The 19027-nt window shown below is 41.1% G+C and overlaps 1 protein-coding gene across 8 annotated transcripts; it reads right to left on the bottom strand.

Moving 5' to 3' along the window:
• Positions 1-11331: 11331 nt before the first annotated feature.
• Positions 11332-18690, bottom strand: LOC131128792 (uncharacterized). Of its 8 annotated transcripts, XR_009129703.1 has the most exons (10): positions 18374-18690; positions 17815-17875; positions 17600-17735; positions 15163-16777; positions 15009-15069; positions 14795-14930; positions 14628-14718; positions 12939-13095; positions 12506-12762; positions 11332-11646 (listed from the first exon to the last, which is right to left on the bottom strand). XR_009129703.1 is itself a non-coding variant. In XM_058072028.1 (9 exons), the coding sequence occupies exons 4-9, from the start codon at positions 15383-15385 to the stop codon at positions 11374-11376; spliced, it is 1041 nt and encodes a 346-aa protein (XP_057928011.1). In that variant the 5' UTR covers positions 15386-16777; positions 17600-17735; positions 17815-17875; positions 18374-18690; the 3' UTR covers positions 11335-11373. The 8 variants fall into 8 exon arrangements, 3 of the variants coding, with proteins under 3 accessions (XP_057928011.1, XP_057928012.1, XP_057928013.1); XR_009129702.1 differs by having other exon boundaries at positions 11333-11646; positions 12939-14718; XR_009129705.1 differs by having other exon boundaries at positions 11333-11646; positions 12939-14718; positions 14795-14899.
• Between the last annotated feature and the right edge of the window lie 337 nt (positions 18691-19027).

The raw sequence follows: 19027 nt of genomic DNA, 5'->3' as shown, positions 1-19027 counted from the left end.
TCCCCCCAGGCTGCACAGGGTTTTCTCTCCAGCCGGTCAATAAAGCAAGTGATTTTCATGAGGGAAGGAGCTCATCAATTAAATGACCCACTGGAGAGAAAACCTGCAGTATCTCGGCCCTCCATGGTGAGAGTTTGACACATACACCCAAAACGGACCAAATCAATGTGAACCAAACACAACCAGTTATTGGTGTGGTCTGCATCTTATCCGAAAAGAGGCAAAAATGTCCATTGCTGTTTTTCAAAGTCGTAGGTGATATGTGTCAATACCTTGTTTTGTCTAAAACACAAATATGCTCTGCTTTCATGGAAAATTATAAATATTCACATTTGAGAGGCTGAAGTCAGAATATATTTATAATTTAATGGAATAGCAAAATAGTTGTAGATGAATAGGATAATAGAATAATCATTGATTCATAATTGCAGTGCTAATTCAGACCCAGAACTACCTTGCTGTGAGGCAGACATGCCTGGGGAAGGCCTTCCATAGCTTACAATGTAGAAGAGTTGACTTGACAAGAGTACATGAGCAGGGAGGCAAAGGCCAAGTGGGAAGAATATGAATTGGCTAGAAAAGAGTGTGTTGCAAATGACTGGCTAGGATTTTTATACACTGAAACCTTCCAGAAAAGAAACTTGGATAGATAATGTGTAATTCATTCAGAGACACTTTTCTTCCCTGATCTTGGCACAAGTTCCTCTGTATAATCACAGCTTCTAAGACCATGAAAACAGTATAATTAATGATTGATCACCATTAATGATTTAGGTGATGTTTCAATGGCAAAAACACCATTCAGACATTGAAGAGGAAATACAAGGGTGTTATATTCTTCCGGCTGATGGGTTTAAAACTGTTTAGTTAACACTATAAGTCACTGGGGGCCACTAAAACAACGTCAAGCGTTTATAAATACCACTCACTCTCTGACAACTTTGTAGCCACAAGGTGTTTATCAGTCAAGAAAAAAAACAGCTTTTTGTCTCCATGACCTTTTTGCATGTGCCTGTCAAGTCACACACAAGCAGAAGGCTGAGTTATTAGTCAAAACATGAACTACACTTTTGTATATTTCCTTTACATCAAGGGTGTCCAAACTTTTTTCAGAGGGGGGCATACTAAAAATCCAATTTATTTCTACACAGGCCTCAGACGATTAAAAGAAAAAAGCTAGCTGCGAGCTGCAAATGGCCACTGGGCCGCACTTTGGACACCCCTGCTTTGCATGATCATCCAAGTGCACAAATAAACTTGAAATGAGGCAGACTCTTCATTAGCGGAACAATTTGACTATTTAAGCAAAAGACAGTGAGCAGAACTGGAGGTAGCAGAAATGGGAATGCTGAGGTTCTCATTGGGAGTGACCAGGATGGATAGGATCAGGAATGAGTACATCAGGGGGACATTACATGTTAGAGACCTTGGCGATAAAGTCAGAGAGGCCAGACTGAGATGGTTCGGACATGTCCAGAGGCGAGATAGTGAATATATTGGTAGAAGGATGCTGTGTTTAGAGCTGCCAGGTAGGATGCATAGAGTAAGACTAAAGAGGAGGTTTATGGATGTAGTGAAGGAGGACATGAGTGTAGTTGGTGTGAGAGAGACAGATGCATAAGACAGGGTTGGATGGAGGAGATTAATTTGCTGTGGCAACCCCTGAAAGGAAAAGCCCAAAGAGAAAGAAGAAGAAGCAAATTTTGGGGCCATTTTTGGCCAAAATTAAGTATTTACACACATAAACATTGCTAAATAAAGTAAAATACAAATCTAATTCATTCAGAAAAGGCATTGAAAGACACATAATATATAGTATTCTATACCAGTCACAAGGTGTCAGCAATGTTACATTGGCATCATGACAGAAAGTATTTGGTGAGGTAATTGCTTGCTATGTAAGTGAAATCATTGTTTTGCCAACCACACCACTGATAAATGATTACATACAACATCTAATGGTGGATGTTTCCCCATCGCTATCATTTGGATTTCATTTAATGAAGCATGTAAACAGTTCTTGGAATTGGAAGCACTGCAAACCATTATTTATAACTGATAAATCACAGCAGGGGATGCACCAGTGATCTAAAACCCAAATGCAGAACATTTCACACTACTATGCTCGCATTGCTGTGACTCACTATGCAATTTTATTGTCGTATTGTGTGTAGGAGGATTAGTGACTCATTCATCAAAGCTATCATTAATTGCTGATCGACACAGCTTCCGTCACTCATTTTTATATGCAGAGGAAAGACTTTTGCACAATATTCAACTGTGTACTTTGTGGCCCTTTTATGCGTCACCTTGGGGATTTTCCTTAAAATGTTATGTCACAAGACAACAATAACAATACTAATATGCAGCGGAGACAAGCTGAGATTTCTAGCATTTGGCCAAGCATAAAATCAAAATAATTGTGTCATATTTTCATAATAATGCACAAAAAGGTAACTTGAAATTACTTCACCCACAAGGGAGTATTACAATCACATTGAATATATATAAAATAATGAAGAATTCTGAAAATAGTCATATTTTTCTTTTAGGTTCAGCTTAGTTACCATAGTGTGTCTTAGTTATCAGAGTCAAAAATGTTGTACAGTAATATACAACTTTCATTTTTAATACGGTACAGTGATGAAACACAATTTTTTTTTTGCGTATAGAATAAATCATGCAAGTTGTCATGTATGTAACACACAACCGCTGAGACACTATTTGCACTCAAAACAAATAAACTATAAGCTGTCTATCAATTTACACAGTTAAAATCATAAAACCACTGTAAAACAGAACCAGCAAGAGTGCCGGGGCCTCAGTGACACGGTCCAGTGGACTGACCTTGGTCCTCCTCCATTGCAGTTGTAATGAAGAACACATGGCCTCGTGACCATAAGCCAAAATCCAAAGCAAATGTGTGTGTAGTCTAAGACAGAGGGATGAGTATATAATCTTTTTAATCAAATTCTTTTTCAACACATTCATTGTTATTTACTTTGAGAAAGCGTGAAACACGTTCACTATAATGAAAGCATGCAAATTGCTCCAATGTGTTTTGTATTTTACCTCCACCTAGTGGTTAAAAGTGTAGTTTTTCTTTCTCATGCAAGTTGCTGTCACTGCAGCTCTAGTAAATATATACAAATATATAGATATTCATTACGATAGAGTACTTAGTATTGTTTTTTAAATTAATACAGTACTCATATGTCATTATTACAAGTGGGCAAAATGTCACTCTAAAAAATGGTGTTGACTGTCTTCTCTGTAAACACCACAAGAGGGCGCTGGCCGATTGTACAGACGCCTCTCCAAGACGATGCATGCCAGGTTTTCTTTGAATACAATGAATTATATATAAATAATACATGTAAATGGCAATTACACTTGGCAAGCATACTTCAATTTTAACAATCTTTTGGTATATTTTGCTGTTTTTTCCAGTGATGATTGTGCTTCTTTTTTTACTTTTCAGTTGCCATAACATCAAGACCAGCTACACACCAATCACACCAATCCAGTTTTACTTGGGGCTGCACCATTTCTTACACTCTATGATGTCAGCTGCACACACACACACACACACACACACACACACATATATACTGTACACACACTGAGGCCCTCTCTGAACTCATCCATGAGGGAGCTGAGCTATGGAGGAGCTGAGTTAGGAGCAGCAACACACACACACGCTAACAGAAGGTCTAAGCCCCCATTGGTCAGCGTCTCTCCACCCCACCACAGGAGTCTCTCTGAGGGGTCTGCTGCAGCACTCTGCTCCAGGGGCCTGGAAATGTTGGAAGTGCGCCTTTTTGCCCCTTTATTTTCTATTTTTAGGTTTAAAAAAAATTTGAGGGCTTTAGCCTGTCGCATTTCCCACTGTTTCCAAACTCACTGCCTCCCCAATGTCAGCCCATGTCCGCCGTGGATAACAAACAGGACACTGCAGCAACACAACCCCAACTGAAACAAGAATCTGAAACAAGAAGCGATAAGCTCGTAAGAAAGGATGCATACACTGTGCCTGCCTTCTCTGCAAGGCCCACTGCTTAGCCAGCCATGAAGACTAGCAGGCCGCAGCTCAAAGAATTTGGAAGGGACTCTTCCTGCAGCCCATCCCCCCACTCCCCAAACAGGAAGACATGATTTAACTGGTCACCTCCCAAGTGAGCAAAAATCCACCTACAGAGGGTTGTTTGCTATTTTTAAGTCAAATTTAAAGAAACTGACATCAGCTTGAAGGGCACTTTTGAGTACCTCTGCCAATAAGGCCCGTAACAGAACATGGTGAAATAGTTCAACAAAAAAGCAATATAATATATAACAAGCGATCCCAAGGAGGGTGGCAGAAGACTTCAGGGAAGCCGCAGTAGCTTGGTTAAAATAAAGAAAAACATTCTTCAAACATGATAAGTTAACTTCAATGATGTCAAAGGCCAAATTGGTTGATTTTTTTTGTTGTTGTTGCTACAGTGAGTGTGAACAGAACGCACAGAATACTGTATGCTCCAGAAAATCACTTTCTTTAAGGGACTAAGATAGACTCCAACTGTGTTATAATCTCTGCTCCAAATTGCGTCTTTACATGACAATAACAGAGTCACATTTACATTTTTTTTCTCAAAATCACAAAATTTGGATACCATGTACACATCGCTGCTTGGTCTGTTAATACTCTGCTCTGCATTTGGGAAAAGATTGAATTTGAATTAAATTTGAGTGATGATTGTAATCTGTCTCTGCTTGAGAAGCTTTATCAAAATCATTATCATGAGTGGCAGACACACACACACACACACACACACATACACACAAGCGGAGGTTAAATTTGGTCCACTGCATGTAATAATGTATGCCCAACAATAAGAGTATTGATTCAAATCAAATGTTAACAGTGTAAACACACAAGTGAACCGCTTTCTATTTTTAAACAACCTGCAGAGGAGCCATCAATCTCATCAGGGGGAGCTGTTCACTCTCAGCCCTGGAGTAAAACACAGGAGTATCTGCCCACATTCATAAAAGAGAGGGAGGTCCCTAATTCCACAATAGCCTATAGGGCTTCAGGTTCATGTAGGAACCTGTCAGAGGGAAGAAACATGTTTATGAATGAACACACTGCCTCTCTGCTCACCCTAGTGATGACTCCACACTGCTGTGTGATGTGCATCAACACAGCATTGTACTCAGGATGCATTCATGTTGTGAGTTGTTCATGCACCTCCCAGTAGTGGATGTATGCACTATGATGATGTGAATAAACGTTTGCTTGTTATGGCTACACAAAAGTTTGCCATTGTTAAGACTGCATTATGTGATGTTTAGTGCAAACTGCTCCGAGGCTGATGATGGCTATGCTCTGAATGCCAGCGGGCATTAGAAGAGCGAGCGGCCATCTGCCAGCCTTGCGAACTAGCAACCCCACCAGCTGCAGTCGCAAAACGCCCTAGCAAGCAGGACATGCATGCAGCTTCTGACGTCTGCGGCCACACTGCGCTGCGAAGCCCACAAAGAACCGGGAGCGGAAACAACGCGAATGAAGCCCTCAGACGCCGCATAAGGTTCAACTTTTGGCCGTGACGCTGCCCTCCTGTGTACATCGGCTCACTTCGGATGACTGCTTTGTGTGTGTATTTCCCTGCCGCGTGGAAAAAAACACGCCGAAAAGGGACTCATGCAGGGGCACTTTAATATCCCGACATGGCGACGGCAAGAAACGGAAGGGAGCTTTTTACCATTTTGGAAACGAGCGCGGATACAGAAAGTAGTGCGGCGTGCGACAGCCAAGAGTACCCGCTAAATCTTTCAAGCGATGTGAAGTGGTTTGAAATTCCGTATAAAAAGCCAGACTCGGACGAGGAAGACGGAGCGCGGCGGGAGGAGGAGGAGGAGGAAGACGAGGAGGACGGTGGCGAGGGGGAGAATGGTTCCGCGTGCACAGCAGCGGCCAGCAGCCTTGTGGCCGGGGGAGGCTGCAACATCATTTTGGTGACTGGGAGCAATGGACTCAAGCACGAAGAGGAGGAGAACTCGGAGGAGTGCTGCACCTCCACTAACTGCTCCGACGCCACCTCGAACGACTCTGACCTCGATTTCTCCGATTTGGAGGAAGAGGAGGAGGAGCGCGCCAGCTTTCTCGGCTACAACGAAGACTTGCATGAGGACTGCACGTCTCCGGACTTCTGGGGCGAACCGGACCAGGTGATTGCTATCGAGCCCTTCAATGCTGCCAGCGGCCCTCAGCACTCGCTGGGAGACGACGCCGACACCCGTGACTATTTCCGGATACTCTTTCCAGATTCTCTTTTTGAACACATGGTGGAACAAACAAACAACTACGCCCTCTATCGGCAAAGGAGGAGCGGCAAAACAGACCCACATTGGCACCCGACCCATGCAAGGGAGATGAGAGCCTATGTGGGCCTCAACATCCTCATGGGCATCAATCAGCTGCCAGATACTGGCATGTACTGGGCCAGCGACATTTTCATAGGCAATGCAGGCTTTAAAAAGACCATGACAGCCCGGCGCTTTGAGAAGCTCACCCAGTACCTCCAGCTGTGTGACAGGGAGGCGGAGCCCGTGCGAGGTGAGCGTGGCTATGATGGCCTTTTTAAAATCAGGCCTCTCCTGGATGTGCTGGAGAACACCATGTGGGATGCCTACACGCCCAACCGCTGTCTGACCATAGACAAGAGCGCCCTTGTCACAAGAGGGCGTTCCTCACCCACGCACTCCATGCCCTCTAAGCCCCTGAGGAAAGGCTTGAGTGTGTGGATGCTGTGCGACTCGCGCTCGGGCTACTGCCACCGGGCTAAAATCCACATGGGCCGGCCCAGTGAGGACCAAGCGGTGGTGTTACAGGGGTACCGCGTGGTGACCTCACTTGTGCGTGGCCTGGAAGGTCAGTACCACCACCTCTTCATGGACAGCTTCTTCACCTCCGTGCCGCTCTTCCAGAGACTGCTAAGGGATGGACTTTATGCCTGCGGGCCCACCCAGTCGGGACGCAAAGGTTATCCCGAGGTCCTCCGCCCTCGGAATGTGGGAAAGCTGTTACAGGGGGAGTTCTATCAGTGTCAGCGTGGCAACCTGGTGGCAACAGTGACACGGGACATCAAGGTCATTAGCTGCTTGTCCACCAACTCTGCACCGGGGATTGTGGGTATCAGTCCAGGGGAGCAACACGGCCGTGAGGTGGATGGTGAGGTGGACAGCGACAGCATGGAAAGTTCAGGATTGTCTCTCGGCGTGCCAAGGCCTCTTCCCTTGCTGCTGTACCAAGAGAACATGAGGGGGGTGGACCTGTGCGACCAGCTGAGGGAGTGCTACCAGGTGGGCCGTCCGTGCAGGAAGTGGTGGCGCTACTTCCTGTGGTTCTATGTCAATTTGTGCATCGTAAACGCCTACATCATCCTGAGGGAGAGCAGAGGGGGCGCGCCGCCCGCTGGTTTCAATGGGAAGCAGTTCACGCAGCGCCACTTCCGGGTGCGCCTCGCCCAGCAGCTCATCGGAGACTACCAGGGGGCGAGAGGCATGGAGAGGGCCGCCAGGAAGAGGCATGCTGACTCACCCATTGAGTATGGACATCGCCTGGAGCGCATGTCCGAGCGCTCGCGGCGCTGCAGGAACTGCACCAACAAGGGACTACGGCATGAGAGCGTGTTTGGCTGCAAGATATGCAATGTCCATCTATGCAGAGGAGGCTGCTTCTCTGAGTTTCATAAATGAACTTTTTTTCCCCTCATTCTTTTATACCCTTTCTGTATAATCATCTCGCATCAAGGGATTTTTTTTTTTAATCAAACCAATTTTAGTTCCAAAGGTGACCACTACAAGTGCGCAATATAGCCACACACTTAAGAGCTAGTTAAGATAGACGTATTCATGCACGCATAACTAGAAACAATGAACTATTTAAATTTAGTGTAGAATGTTTTGGCGCATTGCCTTCTGTAACACTGACTGAATTGCCTTGTGTCACTTTTTTATATGTGTAAGGACTTTATATGATGAAGAGAAAACATTTCTGCACTTACTTTAGACCAGGAAGTGTTTACTATGGAAAGTTTATCCGTCTTTTTCCAAAATAAATGCTTCATTATGATGTACCTAATTGGATCTTCCCTTTCTTGTGCACACATGGCAAACAACACTATCTTTTTTTTTTTTTCCATCTTTGGCTTGAAGTGATTAAACCTGTTCTTCTTTGAATATGGAGCTCATGTGCACTCACAGCTTGGAGCAATTAAAGACATTTAAAAAAAAACACACAATCCTGTCCTGCTATTGGACCTAGTAAGGCCATATGGGGGACACACAAGTTCCAAACTCCCAAAAGTGTCACTTCTCAATGGCAGAAATAAGCATTTTCATAGCGGACGACTGTGAGTGTGAATGTGTGATATAGTATATGAATGAACTGTATGACTTGTATAAAACACGGGGCAAGAACTATATCATCAATTCTATCTTTGCAAAGATAACACTCTGTTTGATTGACACTGTCATAAATGTATTAATTTAATGAAATTTGTATTAATGTGGTTGTAGATTGCAGTGGCGTACAACTGCAGTGCTAAATGACCAAAATACTGTATGTGAAACGCCACTCAACATGATGCAGTGCGGTTTTACACCACTGGATGTCATTAGATTATACTTCAGGTCATAAAGTTGTGACTGGTAGGTTACCTTAGTTTTGTTGGTTTGTGTACTACTTTTTAAAAAAAAAAAAAAAGCATGCAGATTTAAGGCCCAATTGTTGATTTTATTTTTACATTTTGACAATCATTCATATATTTTTCAGAAAAAGAAACTATAACAAGAGGACAAATGGGAATCATTTTGTCAAAATGTAAAAAAAAAGAAAAAGAAAATTGTATAATTCATATATCAGTTTTTTGCCATTTTTAAAATAATTTCCATCTGAAAGACACAATTACAATAAATAAAAGATTAGATAAGCTAAGCGGCATAGAAAATGGATGGATGGGTGGACTCAACAAGATGCTTGTTTGCTGTCAGCATTTGATGTCTGAGGAGTGGAGCGCAAGTCTTGCTGAAAGACACAGCTATCCCGATGCGAGCGGACATTGTGTTATCGTTGTTTCTATTATGTTGTTGTTGACAGAAGTAGCGTAAGCTCCTGGGCTAAATCAGTGTGCCTATGAAAGACGTTTTGGTAATGTTTTCAATTGTCAAAATCCAGCAATATACTTTAAGTATTACATGTTATCATCAATGTACTTGTTAATGCATGACCACAGCATGTATATCAAACAATAAGTCAATGTTAGAGGGATTTTTTTGGAGGGCTAGATAGGTAGGTCCCACTGATGTGCGTTGTTAGCTAGTTCATATTAACTTGTTAACTTGGAATGAAGAAAACCCACGCATACACGGGGAGAACATGCAAACACCGCACAGAGATGGTAGAGGGTGGAATCGAACTCGGGTCTCCTAGCTGTGTGGCCTGCGCACTAACCACTTGCCGTGCAGCCCCCTGTATTGTGTGTATTTTTGTCTAATCTCAACAAATCAGGTAGGACTTTGTTGTGCTGATACTTAAACTTGACCTCATTTTAGCATCAGGGCTGTTCACAGATAACACAACCTTGTTTTAATGAGGTTATAATATCCCATAATAATAGGGATAGCGTGCTAAATGCTGCATGCAGCAAAAGCTATACGCCTAGCCGCAGTTTTTTGCTTTGCACATTCACACAACGCCTGCACAACGCTCTCTCCTTCCTCCCTCAGCTATTCCCAGGCTGGGAGCGCGTTAGTCAACTGGACGCCCATCCCGCTGATCTGAGGGAGCCCCGTGGGGAGTTACCATGGCAACGGCGGCTGCTGAAGACAGGGAGACGCCAGCGGGCCCGCATGGTTGTCATGGTACTAACTCTGGCTATACGGTGGAGGGAGGTGCCAGAAGCTACCCTTTCTCCAAAATCAAGCGCTCTGTGTGTGTGTGTGTGTGTGTGTGGAGCTGACCGCCTCCACACTGTACACAGAATCAGACTAGTTAGCAGGCTCTCGTCATAATGCAAAGCCACTGTTCGACTCCCACTGTACTTCCATATATGTCACATGTCACATAATGGGGGTGGCAAAGGAAGCAATGACCAAAGGTGAACTAAATATGCATATATAAACCTGCTCCGTATTATCCTGGTGCTATCTTTGGTTGATTTGTCACCTAAAATCATTATACCGTCAGATTCATCATGTAATTACCATAACTGGAGCAACTAAATCACTTAAATGGCTGTTTGACATTTCATGTTCTTTTCAAGAGCAATATTTTGAAATGTAGCACTCAAGTGACATGAGTCAGTTGGTGTTTCAACAGGTTTTTCAATAGCAGAAAGGACCACCAGCGTGTGCTCTTTTACTATGTATGTCCAGAGAAGCCCAATTACCTACTTTCTAAAGGGCATGCAAACATGCAAAAAGGGTAATCCACAATGCATGACATTTGTAAGACACTGCGAACAAAACTGGTCGTTATTGATCATATGATCATATAATTAATACCTGCACAGACCAATGCAGCTCCAAATAATTTCAACCACATCGCTTTGGCGCCCCCTCTTGCGCAGTACCGGTATGCCCCACATGTGGTATACCCACGCCTTCTTTTTTATGTACATTTTGAAATACTTAACATTTAAATAGAATGTGACTACATAGAGTGCAGAATTCTTCCAAAGAACCATATGATGGATCTGTACAACATTCAGTATACCCTTTATTACCTGTAATTCACATGGGCGCTTCTTCCTGTCATGTTTGCAAATCCAATGTCACCACTTACACATTGCGTAACAGCAATGTGTCATTTTCACAAACCTGGAATGTGAACATTCCACATTGTTGAGAATTCTGTCGTTCATGAATGCATCTCGCCCTGTGACAGGTGGCTAATGAGCAACCTGTGTGCTCATTTCAGTGCCACTAAATGAATAGTGGCAAACGAAGAACCAATAGTAACTTAATTTTTGTTACTACCATTTACGTCATCACCGTGTTGGCCACAAGGTCACGAGATCAACGGTAAAATTCAGTTGGAACAACTCTGTGTGGAGTTGCCAGGTGGGTTTTATTCAACTTCTCTGGTTTTCTCCAGCAGGAAGTTTTGCCTTACCAATTTGCCTTACCTCGCCTTTTGCCCAAAATCAGCTGGGTAGACTGTAATGACATAATGAGGAGATGCTGTGAAGCCAAAACAATGACCACCAGAGTAGACTTGAAACTATATCGCTGGTCAAATGGACAAACCTGAATCACTGAAAGGAAAAACCTTTTCTAATTCCAATAACAACAACAAAACAGTAAGTTCTCTTGTTGTTTTAATAATCGTTAGTTGAAACCCTCAGAATAATCTGGTTTGTATTCATCCATCAGGTACATATCCTTTTCTATTTCTTTGAAATCAATAGGACAGCCTATAGATCGGGCCTTCTTTTTTGGTTGTCCTCCATCACTCATGTCTTGCTTTTGGTTGTGATAGCCACGAAATCCAAGGTCAACAGCATTCAGTGATTGTTGTTGTGATGCAACACTGTCAGACTGGACAAATATTGGAAGCTTGACTTGAAGTTTGAAGTTTGTCCCTGTCATATCCAGATTGACCTGTGAAAAAGATGCTTTGTCATTTTATGGCATGATGCAACTTTAACGTGTAGTAGCTAAGGAGATACAAGTCTTCATGTCTTTATGTTGTATGTACATAAAACAAAACAATGTCCAAGAAAGGATGACATAGAAGTAAATTGCAAGAACAATGGGAACCGAGTCGCAGCTGGGAAGAGTTAATTGTTCCAGAGTTACACGGGGAGGAGCGTGGATATGCAAATAGCATCACGCCACGTTGTACACGCCACTTTCTACACGCCACTTTCTACACGCCACTTTCTACACGCCACTTTCACGTGAGTGCGCCAGTAAAACAAGAATTAAAAAAAACAGGAGCACTATTCACAGTGTAGCTTTGTTGTGCTGTATTACTTAACAATACGTCTATGTGGAAACCATTGCAATGTTTTGCATGGTAATTCATTGTAGCCTGCTTTCTTTTTAATGTTTGCACATATTCAAGTCATGTTTTTTTTAAATTGTGAAGTCACCGTCAAAGTGATATAGTGCCACCCTGTGGAATATTTACAATAAATCTACATAAGACTTTTTTTTTTTTAGAAATGTAATCCACATACGTATGTCAAACAAATAAGGTTACCACATTGGTAGGATATCTACATTCATGCTTCCCAGTGATTATTATTATTAAGTTGAGACCAGGCTGGCTTTATAAAACTTAATACAACGGCTGTTTGAAAGACCAAGATCCGGCTCCCCTCAAAGAGCCCCAAATCCCACCTCTAGTTTGTTTATCCAACTACAAGTGTCTTTAACAACGGTGCTGCTACTGAAGTCTTTTTACATGACAATTGACAAATAGAGGCACATACATGTCTGGTAATGTCTTGTTTACCTTCAGGAAGTACTCATTCTTGAGTTCTGGTCTGATTGACATGGAAGGAGGAAACCCTTTGGGGATGGTAATCATCTTGGTCACAATCTTTCTGCTATGGGCGGCAACAGGCTTGGCTTTTTTCTCAAGAATAGGAAACATGTAACGTATCCTTTGACCTGAGACAGTCCAGTTTGGCTTCCAGTACAATATGTACGTTGGCTTGACTGAATGACTTGACTTGTTTTTTATTTCAGCTGTGACTCGGACAGTCTCACCTAAGATGAGAAAATATTTTGTTACTTTCGAATGAACATTTTCAAAAATACATCATAGAAATATGTTTTTCTGTTTTGGGGTTCAAATTCCACCATCATAGAACTTTTAAAATGTGTACAGATAACATTCCAGCATATTTTGTTATCTAAGAAATAAATGACCATAAGTAACTCACATTTTTTGAAAAATGTTGTCTAAGATGGTGATGAGCACCATCATCCGGGAGGAGCTCAAAGTATAGCTGCTGCTCCTTCACATCACAAGGAGCAGCTGAGGTGGCTCGAACATCTTGTCTCCTGGAGGCCTCCTTGGTAAGGTGTTCCAGGCATGCCCTACCAAGGACACGCTGGAGGGATTATGTCTCACAGCTGGCCTGGGAACGCCTCAGTACCCCCCATTAAAACTGGAAGAGGTGGCTGAGACTGCTGCCCCCCAATACCCATACCCAGATAGGCAAAAGAAAATGGATGGATAGATGTTTGTAACTAAGATCAAATAGATTAAAAGGCATAAATTATTTGTGAAACACGTTATATTAATTAACAACGGATCATAATATAATATTGGATAGTTAGTGCCATCACTGTGACACAAAAGTGTCAGGCGTGATGTGTGATAGAAGAGTTTCAGCTAAAATGAAAGGAAATGTATACAAAACTGTGGTGAGACCAGCCATGAGACCAGCCACTGAGGAAAAGACAGAAAGCAGAACTAGAGGTAGCAGAGATGAGGATGCTGAGGTTCTCATTGGGAGTGACCAGGATGGATAGGATCAGGAACGAGTAGATCAGAGGGACATTACATGTTAGAGGCCTTGGAGAAAAAATATGAGAGGCCGGACTGAGATCGTTAATATATTGGTAGAAGGATGCTGCCACGTAGGAGGTGTAGAGGGAGACCAAAGAGGAGGTTTATGGATGTAGTGAAGGAGGACATGAGGGCAGTTGGTGTGAGAGAGACAGATGGACAGGGTTGGATGGACGAGATTGATCTGCTGTGGCGACCTCTGAAGGGAAAAGCTCAAAGAGAAAGACGAAGAAGTCAGTGCCATCCATCCATCCATTTTCTATACTACGTGTCCTCATTAGGCTCACAAGGCTATCCCAGCTGACTTTGTACATCCTGGACGGTCTCCAGCCAATCACAGGGCACATATAGACAAACAACCATACACACTCATATTCATACCTACAGACAAGTCTTCAATTAACCAAACATGCATGTTTTTGAGAGTGCAAGTCATCCCTCGTTCGATCGTGGTTTGAACATCATTCCCTCACTCTATCGCAATTTTTCAAAAAGTCATGAATTGATAAGTGATCATTGTTATGTGGTTGACATGCAGTATTCTGGTCACTTAGCATCAGTAATGTTACATTGACGTTCCATTACATTACTTTACATGGAGTCAGCCCCAAAAAAGTTATCCTCCCATTCCGAGTCTTACATTATTCTTTTTCCCCACTCCATTTGAAATGCTTTTGTAGGTTTAGCAGCAGCTACGCACATTACGCACATTAATGCAGTCGTGTGAGAACCTAAGTGCCGTGGGTTTTATTTCGATTTTGAAATGTGTCTGTTACCATTTCATGTGCATGAAATTATGCCGCACCCTGTCCCTCCTCTTTCACAAATGAGAGGAAGTGTTCCAAATCTGAGCATAGGCGAAAGTTTTTCTCTCTAACTGATTGAAGACGGCAGAGGTGTACATCATTCTGCAATATGTTTAGCAGCTTATTGATATTTATAATAATTGGTAACCTTTGGAAAATGATAAATCCACACCAAAACAATACTATAATACTATACTTATATATGTGTGTTCACATATACTGTACATGTGTGTGTGTGCTGTATATATTACCTGGCCTGTATGATATTCTTTGGGTGTAAACATCCATTGCTACTGCTCCAGAAGCCCAGACTTTTTTGGGGATGTGAACATGCTGAGGTTCCTGAAAGAACACATTTTACTGCAGTCTTCTCCTAAGATATTGATATTAATATTCATTTATGTAAAAAAAATGTCACCATTGGTAGAGGGCTATCCATGCTTTCTTTAGGAAGAAATATGAAGCCAGATTCAACAATTCTTTCTTGCTTCATTAGTTGTTTAAGCGTCGCCTTTAACTTATACTGAACCCAACATGAAGAAGAAGGCATTACTCTGTGAAACAGCAACAACAACAAAACATTTAAATGAAAGAACCAAATGTAAATAATTGAGACAAAGAAAATCAAATACCTGTCAGGAATCTTGAAAGAAAAATTAAAAACACATCTTCCTTCAACAATAATTTGGGGACCTGAAAAAAATAGTTGTAAGTATAATTATCCTTATCCAATGTTACTAAAGTAAGAAGAAAATCACAGCAATCTCTTGGTTTCTTGTACATTACCTGATTTTAGACCATCTTGTTTGACATAGTTACATTTCTCCTGGGATTGGTAGTCGGTGTAAAAATTAGAACGATGTATTGACGAATCAAATATTTGCTTTCCTTTTACAAAAAAAGTTAATGACTGGATTTCAGTTTCTTTCAAAGAATCCATGAAGACTTTATTTGTGAAGCTATTCGAAAGAGGACAGCAGGTAAAAAGCTCTGCACAGATCAAGATCATGTGGTTGAATGAGTGAGCTGAGCCTTTGCAAGAGCCTGTAAAACAGGTTTGAAGTCACGGGTTTAAATTGCCTGTACAATTCCATTAGCTTCTAGAAATTTCCCATTGAGGGAAATTTTCCATTTGCTTGCTGTAAAATTCCACCAATCATGTCTTAACCCTCATATTAACCTGGTTAATTCATTCAATGTTTGTCATTCAAAAACGGTAGTCTATGTACATAGTAATATATAATAATTGTACACTTTTCCTAATTTCCATCCATTTTCTATAACACTTTTTCTCACTAGGGTTGTGGGGTGTGCTGTTTTTCTAATTTGATGGGTTAAGCGTATACATACATTTGCATATAATTGCATGAAATAAGTATTTGATCACCTAACAACCGGTAAAACGTTCGGCTCTCATAGACTTGTTGGTTCTTTTTTAAGAAGTTCTGTTCTCCACTGATTACCTGTATTAACTGCACCTGTTTGAACTCGTTACCTGTATAAAAGACACCTGTACACACGCACAAACAAACTGCAACCTCTCCACAATGGCCAAGGCCAAAGAGCTGTTTAAGGACATTAGGGATAAAATTGTAGATCTGTACAAGACTGGGATGGGCTACAAGAAAATAAGCAAATAAGTTTTAGTTGCCATAGAACCCCTAAGGTTCATACTCTGGTGGTCATTAATGTTGTTTGTAAGCTTAACAAGGTTTAGATGTAAACTTTCAAAGATTCATCAGTCATAATTTAAACATCATCAACATCAACAAAAATCATGATCAAGGTCTTAAAGAGATGGTTTGAATTTTTTAACATGAAATTGTGTGGCATCCCCATCAGCAGTGTAGTGCATCAACTATGATTTACCCCCCAATTTGTCCCAAGAGCCCAGTTGTGGTCAGATTTTGGTGATGAGGAACGTAGTTACAGTTAGTTGGTGGAGCATCTGTATATATATGTATATATGTATGTATATATGTTCCACGGTGTTTCCATGCATGGACACGTTTTCATACCTTTAAGTATTGGTTTGATTTTATTTGAACATACATATATTTTACTTTGATATACAGCACATATTACAATTCAAAAAAGCAGAACTAATTAATTCCTATCCTGTCTTCATTTTCTTATCAATTGCTAATATATTTGTTCTATTCAACATGTGCTTTTTGGCATGGTTTAAAGAATACAACATTCTATCTACATTTTTAGGTCAGAAAAGTGGAAAAAGCCTCCACTTAAGGTCCCATTTAAGCATCTTTATCAAAAGTGTAGGTGCCTTTTTAAATTGCTTTGCCTGGCAGAGAACGAGTTTGCTTTTGATACAGCACGTATGTGGGCTTCACTGATCGACTTGACTGGTTATTGACTTCAACTTGGACTTGAAGAGCCTCCCCTGTAGGACAACAAAAAAATCTAATAAAACAAATAAAAACATTTTGCTTCAGAGCCCAGACTGTGTACAATTGTCTACTCCAACAATGTAAAGGAAAGTAAGGTGGATGAGGTGGATGTTCATGGCTGTCGTGCCACCCGTTTGTCAGACACTTCATCCATAATTTTGAATTTTTTCATTTTTCATCCCTTTGTATTGACTTTTGGAGTCTTATAGCGCAGCTACACAAGATAACCAGCACAGAAAGCTTTCTAGTTTTTCCAGAATCTGCACCTATTCAGCTGTATTTCTTTGGATTACTTACCTGTTGCATGTTTTTTTGTGTGTGTTAGCACCGTGATTGTTGGTAGTGTTGCGTCTAGTGACCCACCTGTTCATTTCTTCATATGACATACTAATTTTTAGTTCAGTGGTTTATGCTTGCACTCTGTGAGCATCACTGGCTTAACTTAGATCTAGCTGGCTGCATTTACAGTTGTTGTCACATCACGGGCCACTGTTGTAATTTATCTATTCTTTTTTTTTTCTTATGTTTTGATATTACATGTTGCAGTATACTTTACAGTTCTCCCAAATTTCCATGTTTTCCACTATAAAAATATAATTGTTTAAAGGTTGTGGGAGATTGCCAAGAAAAACTTTCCACTGCAACCAAAAATGGCTTTTTTTTTTTAAAGCTCACTATAAATGAGGGAGTTTCACCTTGCTATCTGCATGCAGAACTTCCCAACAATGCAAATAAACAACAACAGTTATATTTCCTAAATACGATAGTTTTAGTTTGAATAGGCCTTTAACAATAGAAAGAGTAATAAATCTTACCATAAGTGGAAGGCTATCCATGTTATCTTTTGGAGAAAATGTGAAGTCAGTTTCAAATGTTTTTTGTGTCATCATTGGTTGTTTAAGCTTTGCCTTTGGCTTATGGTGAACTGTGGCTGAAGAGGGTGGCATTGGCCTGAGAAGAAAAACAACAAAACACGTAAATGATGGATAAATAAAAGTCAACATGGGTTGGGAGAAGGAAACCCAAATACCTGTCAGGAATCTTGAAGGAAAAGGGAAACACATGTCTTCCTTTACCAATAATTTGAGTGCCTGAAAAATGGTTATTGGTATTAAATATCAATGTCATTATCCTAAAGTCACTGATGTAAAAAGTTTACAAAAATCTTATCTTAGTTATTCATTCATTTTGTACCACTTATCCTCATGAAGGTTGCAGGCGGGCTGGAGCCTATCCCAGCTGCCTTTGGGCAAGAGGCGGGGTCCACCCTGGGCTGGTCGCCAGTCAATCACAGGGCACATATAGACAAACAACCATTCACACTCACCTTCATACTTATGGACAATTTGGACTCACCAATTAATCCAACATCTTTATACAGTTATACCAGTGTAACAATGGCCGCATTATATGATATTAAGTCGTAACAACAATAAAACCCTGCATTTTGAATGAAATGCAAATAACAAAGGAGTTGTTATTTGATATTTTTATATGTTCTTTTAACTTGCTTAAAAGTCAGTTAATATCTATCTACTTGAAAAGTAAACACTGCCTCAAAAATCTAAAAAAAAAAAAGCCTACATTACCATTTTTTAAGATGTCTTCTTCGACCCGATAAAATATCTCCTCAGATGGATAGGAAGTTTCCGAAGAATAGCCCAGCGTTACACGGTGTATCATCAAACGAAATTTTTCTTTTCCTTTTGCAATAAAAGTGATTGATTTGAGTTTAGTTTTTTTCAAGACCTCCACAACAATTCTTCCATTGATGGTATCTCCATTGGTGAAGCTGTTTTGACCATTGATGTCATCATATTCAATTAAAAATTGTTTGATAGTCATTTTGAAAATATAGAAAAAGTGAAACCTCCTGGAGATTGTGTAGTTGTTGTCTCGTGGAGTGAACAGCTGCAGTGCTCAGGTTCCTTAAACCTGTTTGTCTGTGTGTGTGTTTCATAACTTCGTTATCAGTGACATCTTTTTGGTATGTGACTTTGGTCACGTCATCCCAATGGAAAGTTTCAAAAAAGGCCCAACTTGAAATGCAGCAAGCACAAATTATGGCCTTTTTTTTAAATTTCAGACATCAAGTTACATTAACTCCACCCTCGGCCATCTCTGTATTCTCCTCGTGCATGCGTGGGTTTTCTTCGCGTACTCCGGTTTCCTCCCACATTCCAAAAACATGCTAGGTTAATTTGCGACTCCAAATTGTCCATAGGTATGAATGTGAGTGTGAA

The sequence above is a fragment of the Doryrhamphus excisus genome, chromosome 4, assembly GCF_030265055.1.
Source record: "Doryrhamphus excisus isolate RoL2022-K1 chromosome 4, RoL_Dexc_1.0, whole genome shotgun sequence".
Classification (NCBI taxonomy): domain Eukaryota; kingdom Metazoa; phylum Chordata; class Actinopteri; order Syngnathiformes; family Syngnathidae; genus Doryrhamphus; species Doryrhamphus excisus.
The sequence above is the reverse complement of the archived record's forward strand: the minus strand, read 5'-3'. Positions and strand labels throughout refer to the sequence as shown.

What these genes read in the sequence shown, in the direction of transcription:
- LOC131128792 (XM_058072028.1), bottom strand. Translation starts at nt 15,385, where the DNA reads ATGATCTTGATCTGTGCAGAGCTTTTTACCTGCTGTCCTCTTTCGAAT. An exon ending in TGGATAGCCCTCTACCAATG is followed by an intron (nt 14,719 to 14,794) that starts GTGACATTTTTT and finishes GTGTTCTTTCAG; the next exon opens with GAACCTCAGCATGTTCACAT. An exon ending in AGAATGAGTACTTCCTGAAG is followed by an intron (nt 11,647 to 12,505) that starts GTAAACAAGACA and finishes TCTTTTTCACAG; the next exon opens with GTCAATCTGGATATGACAGG.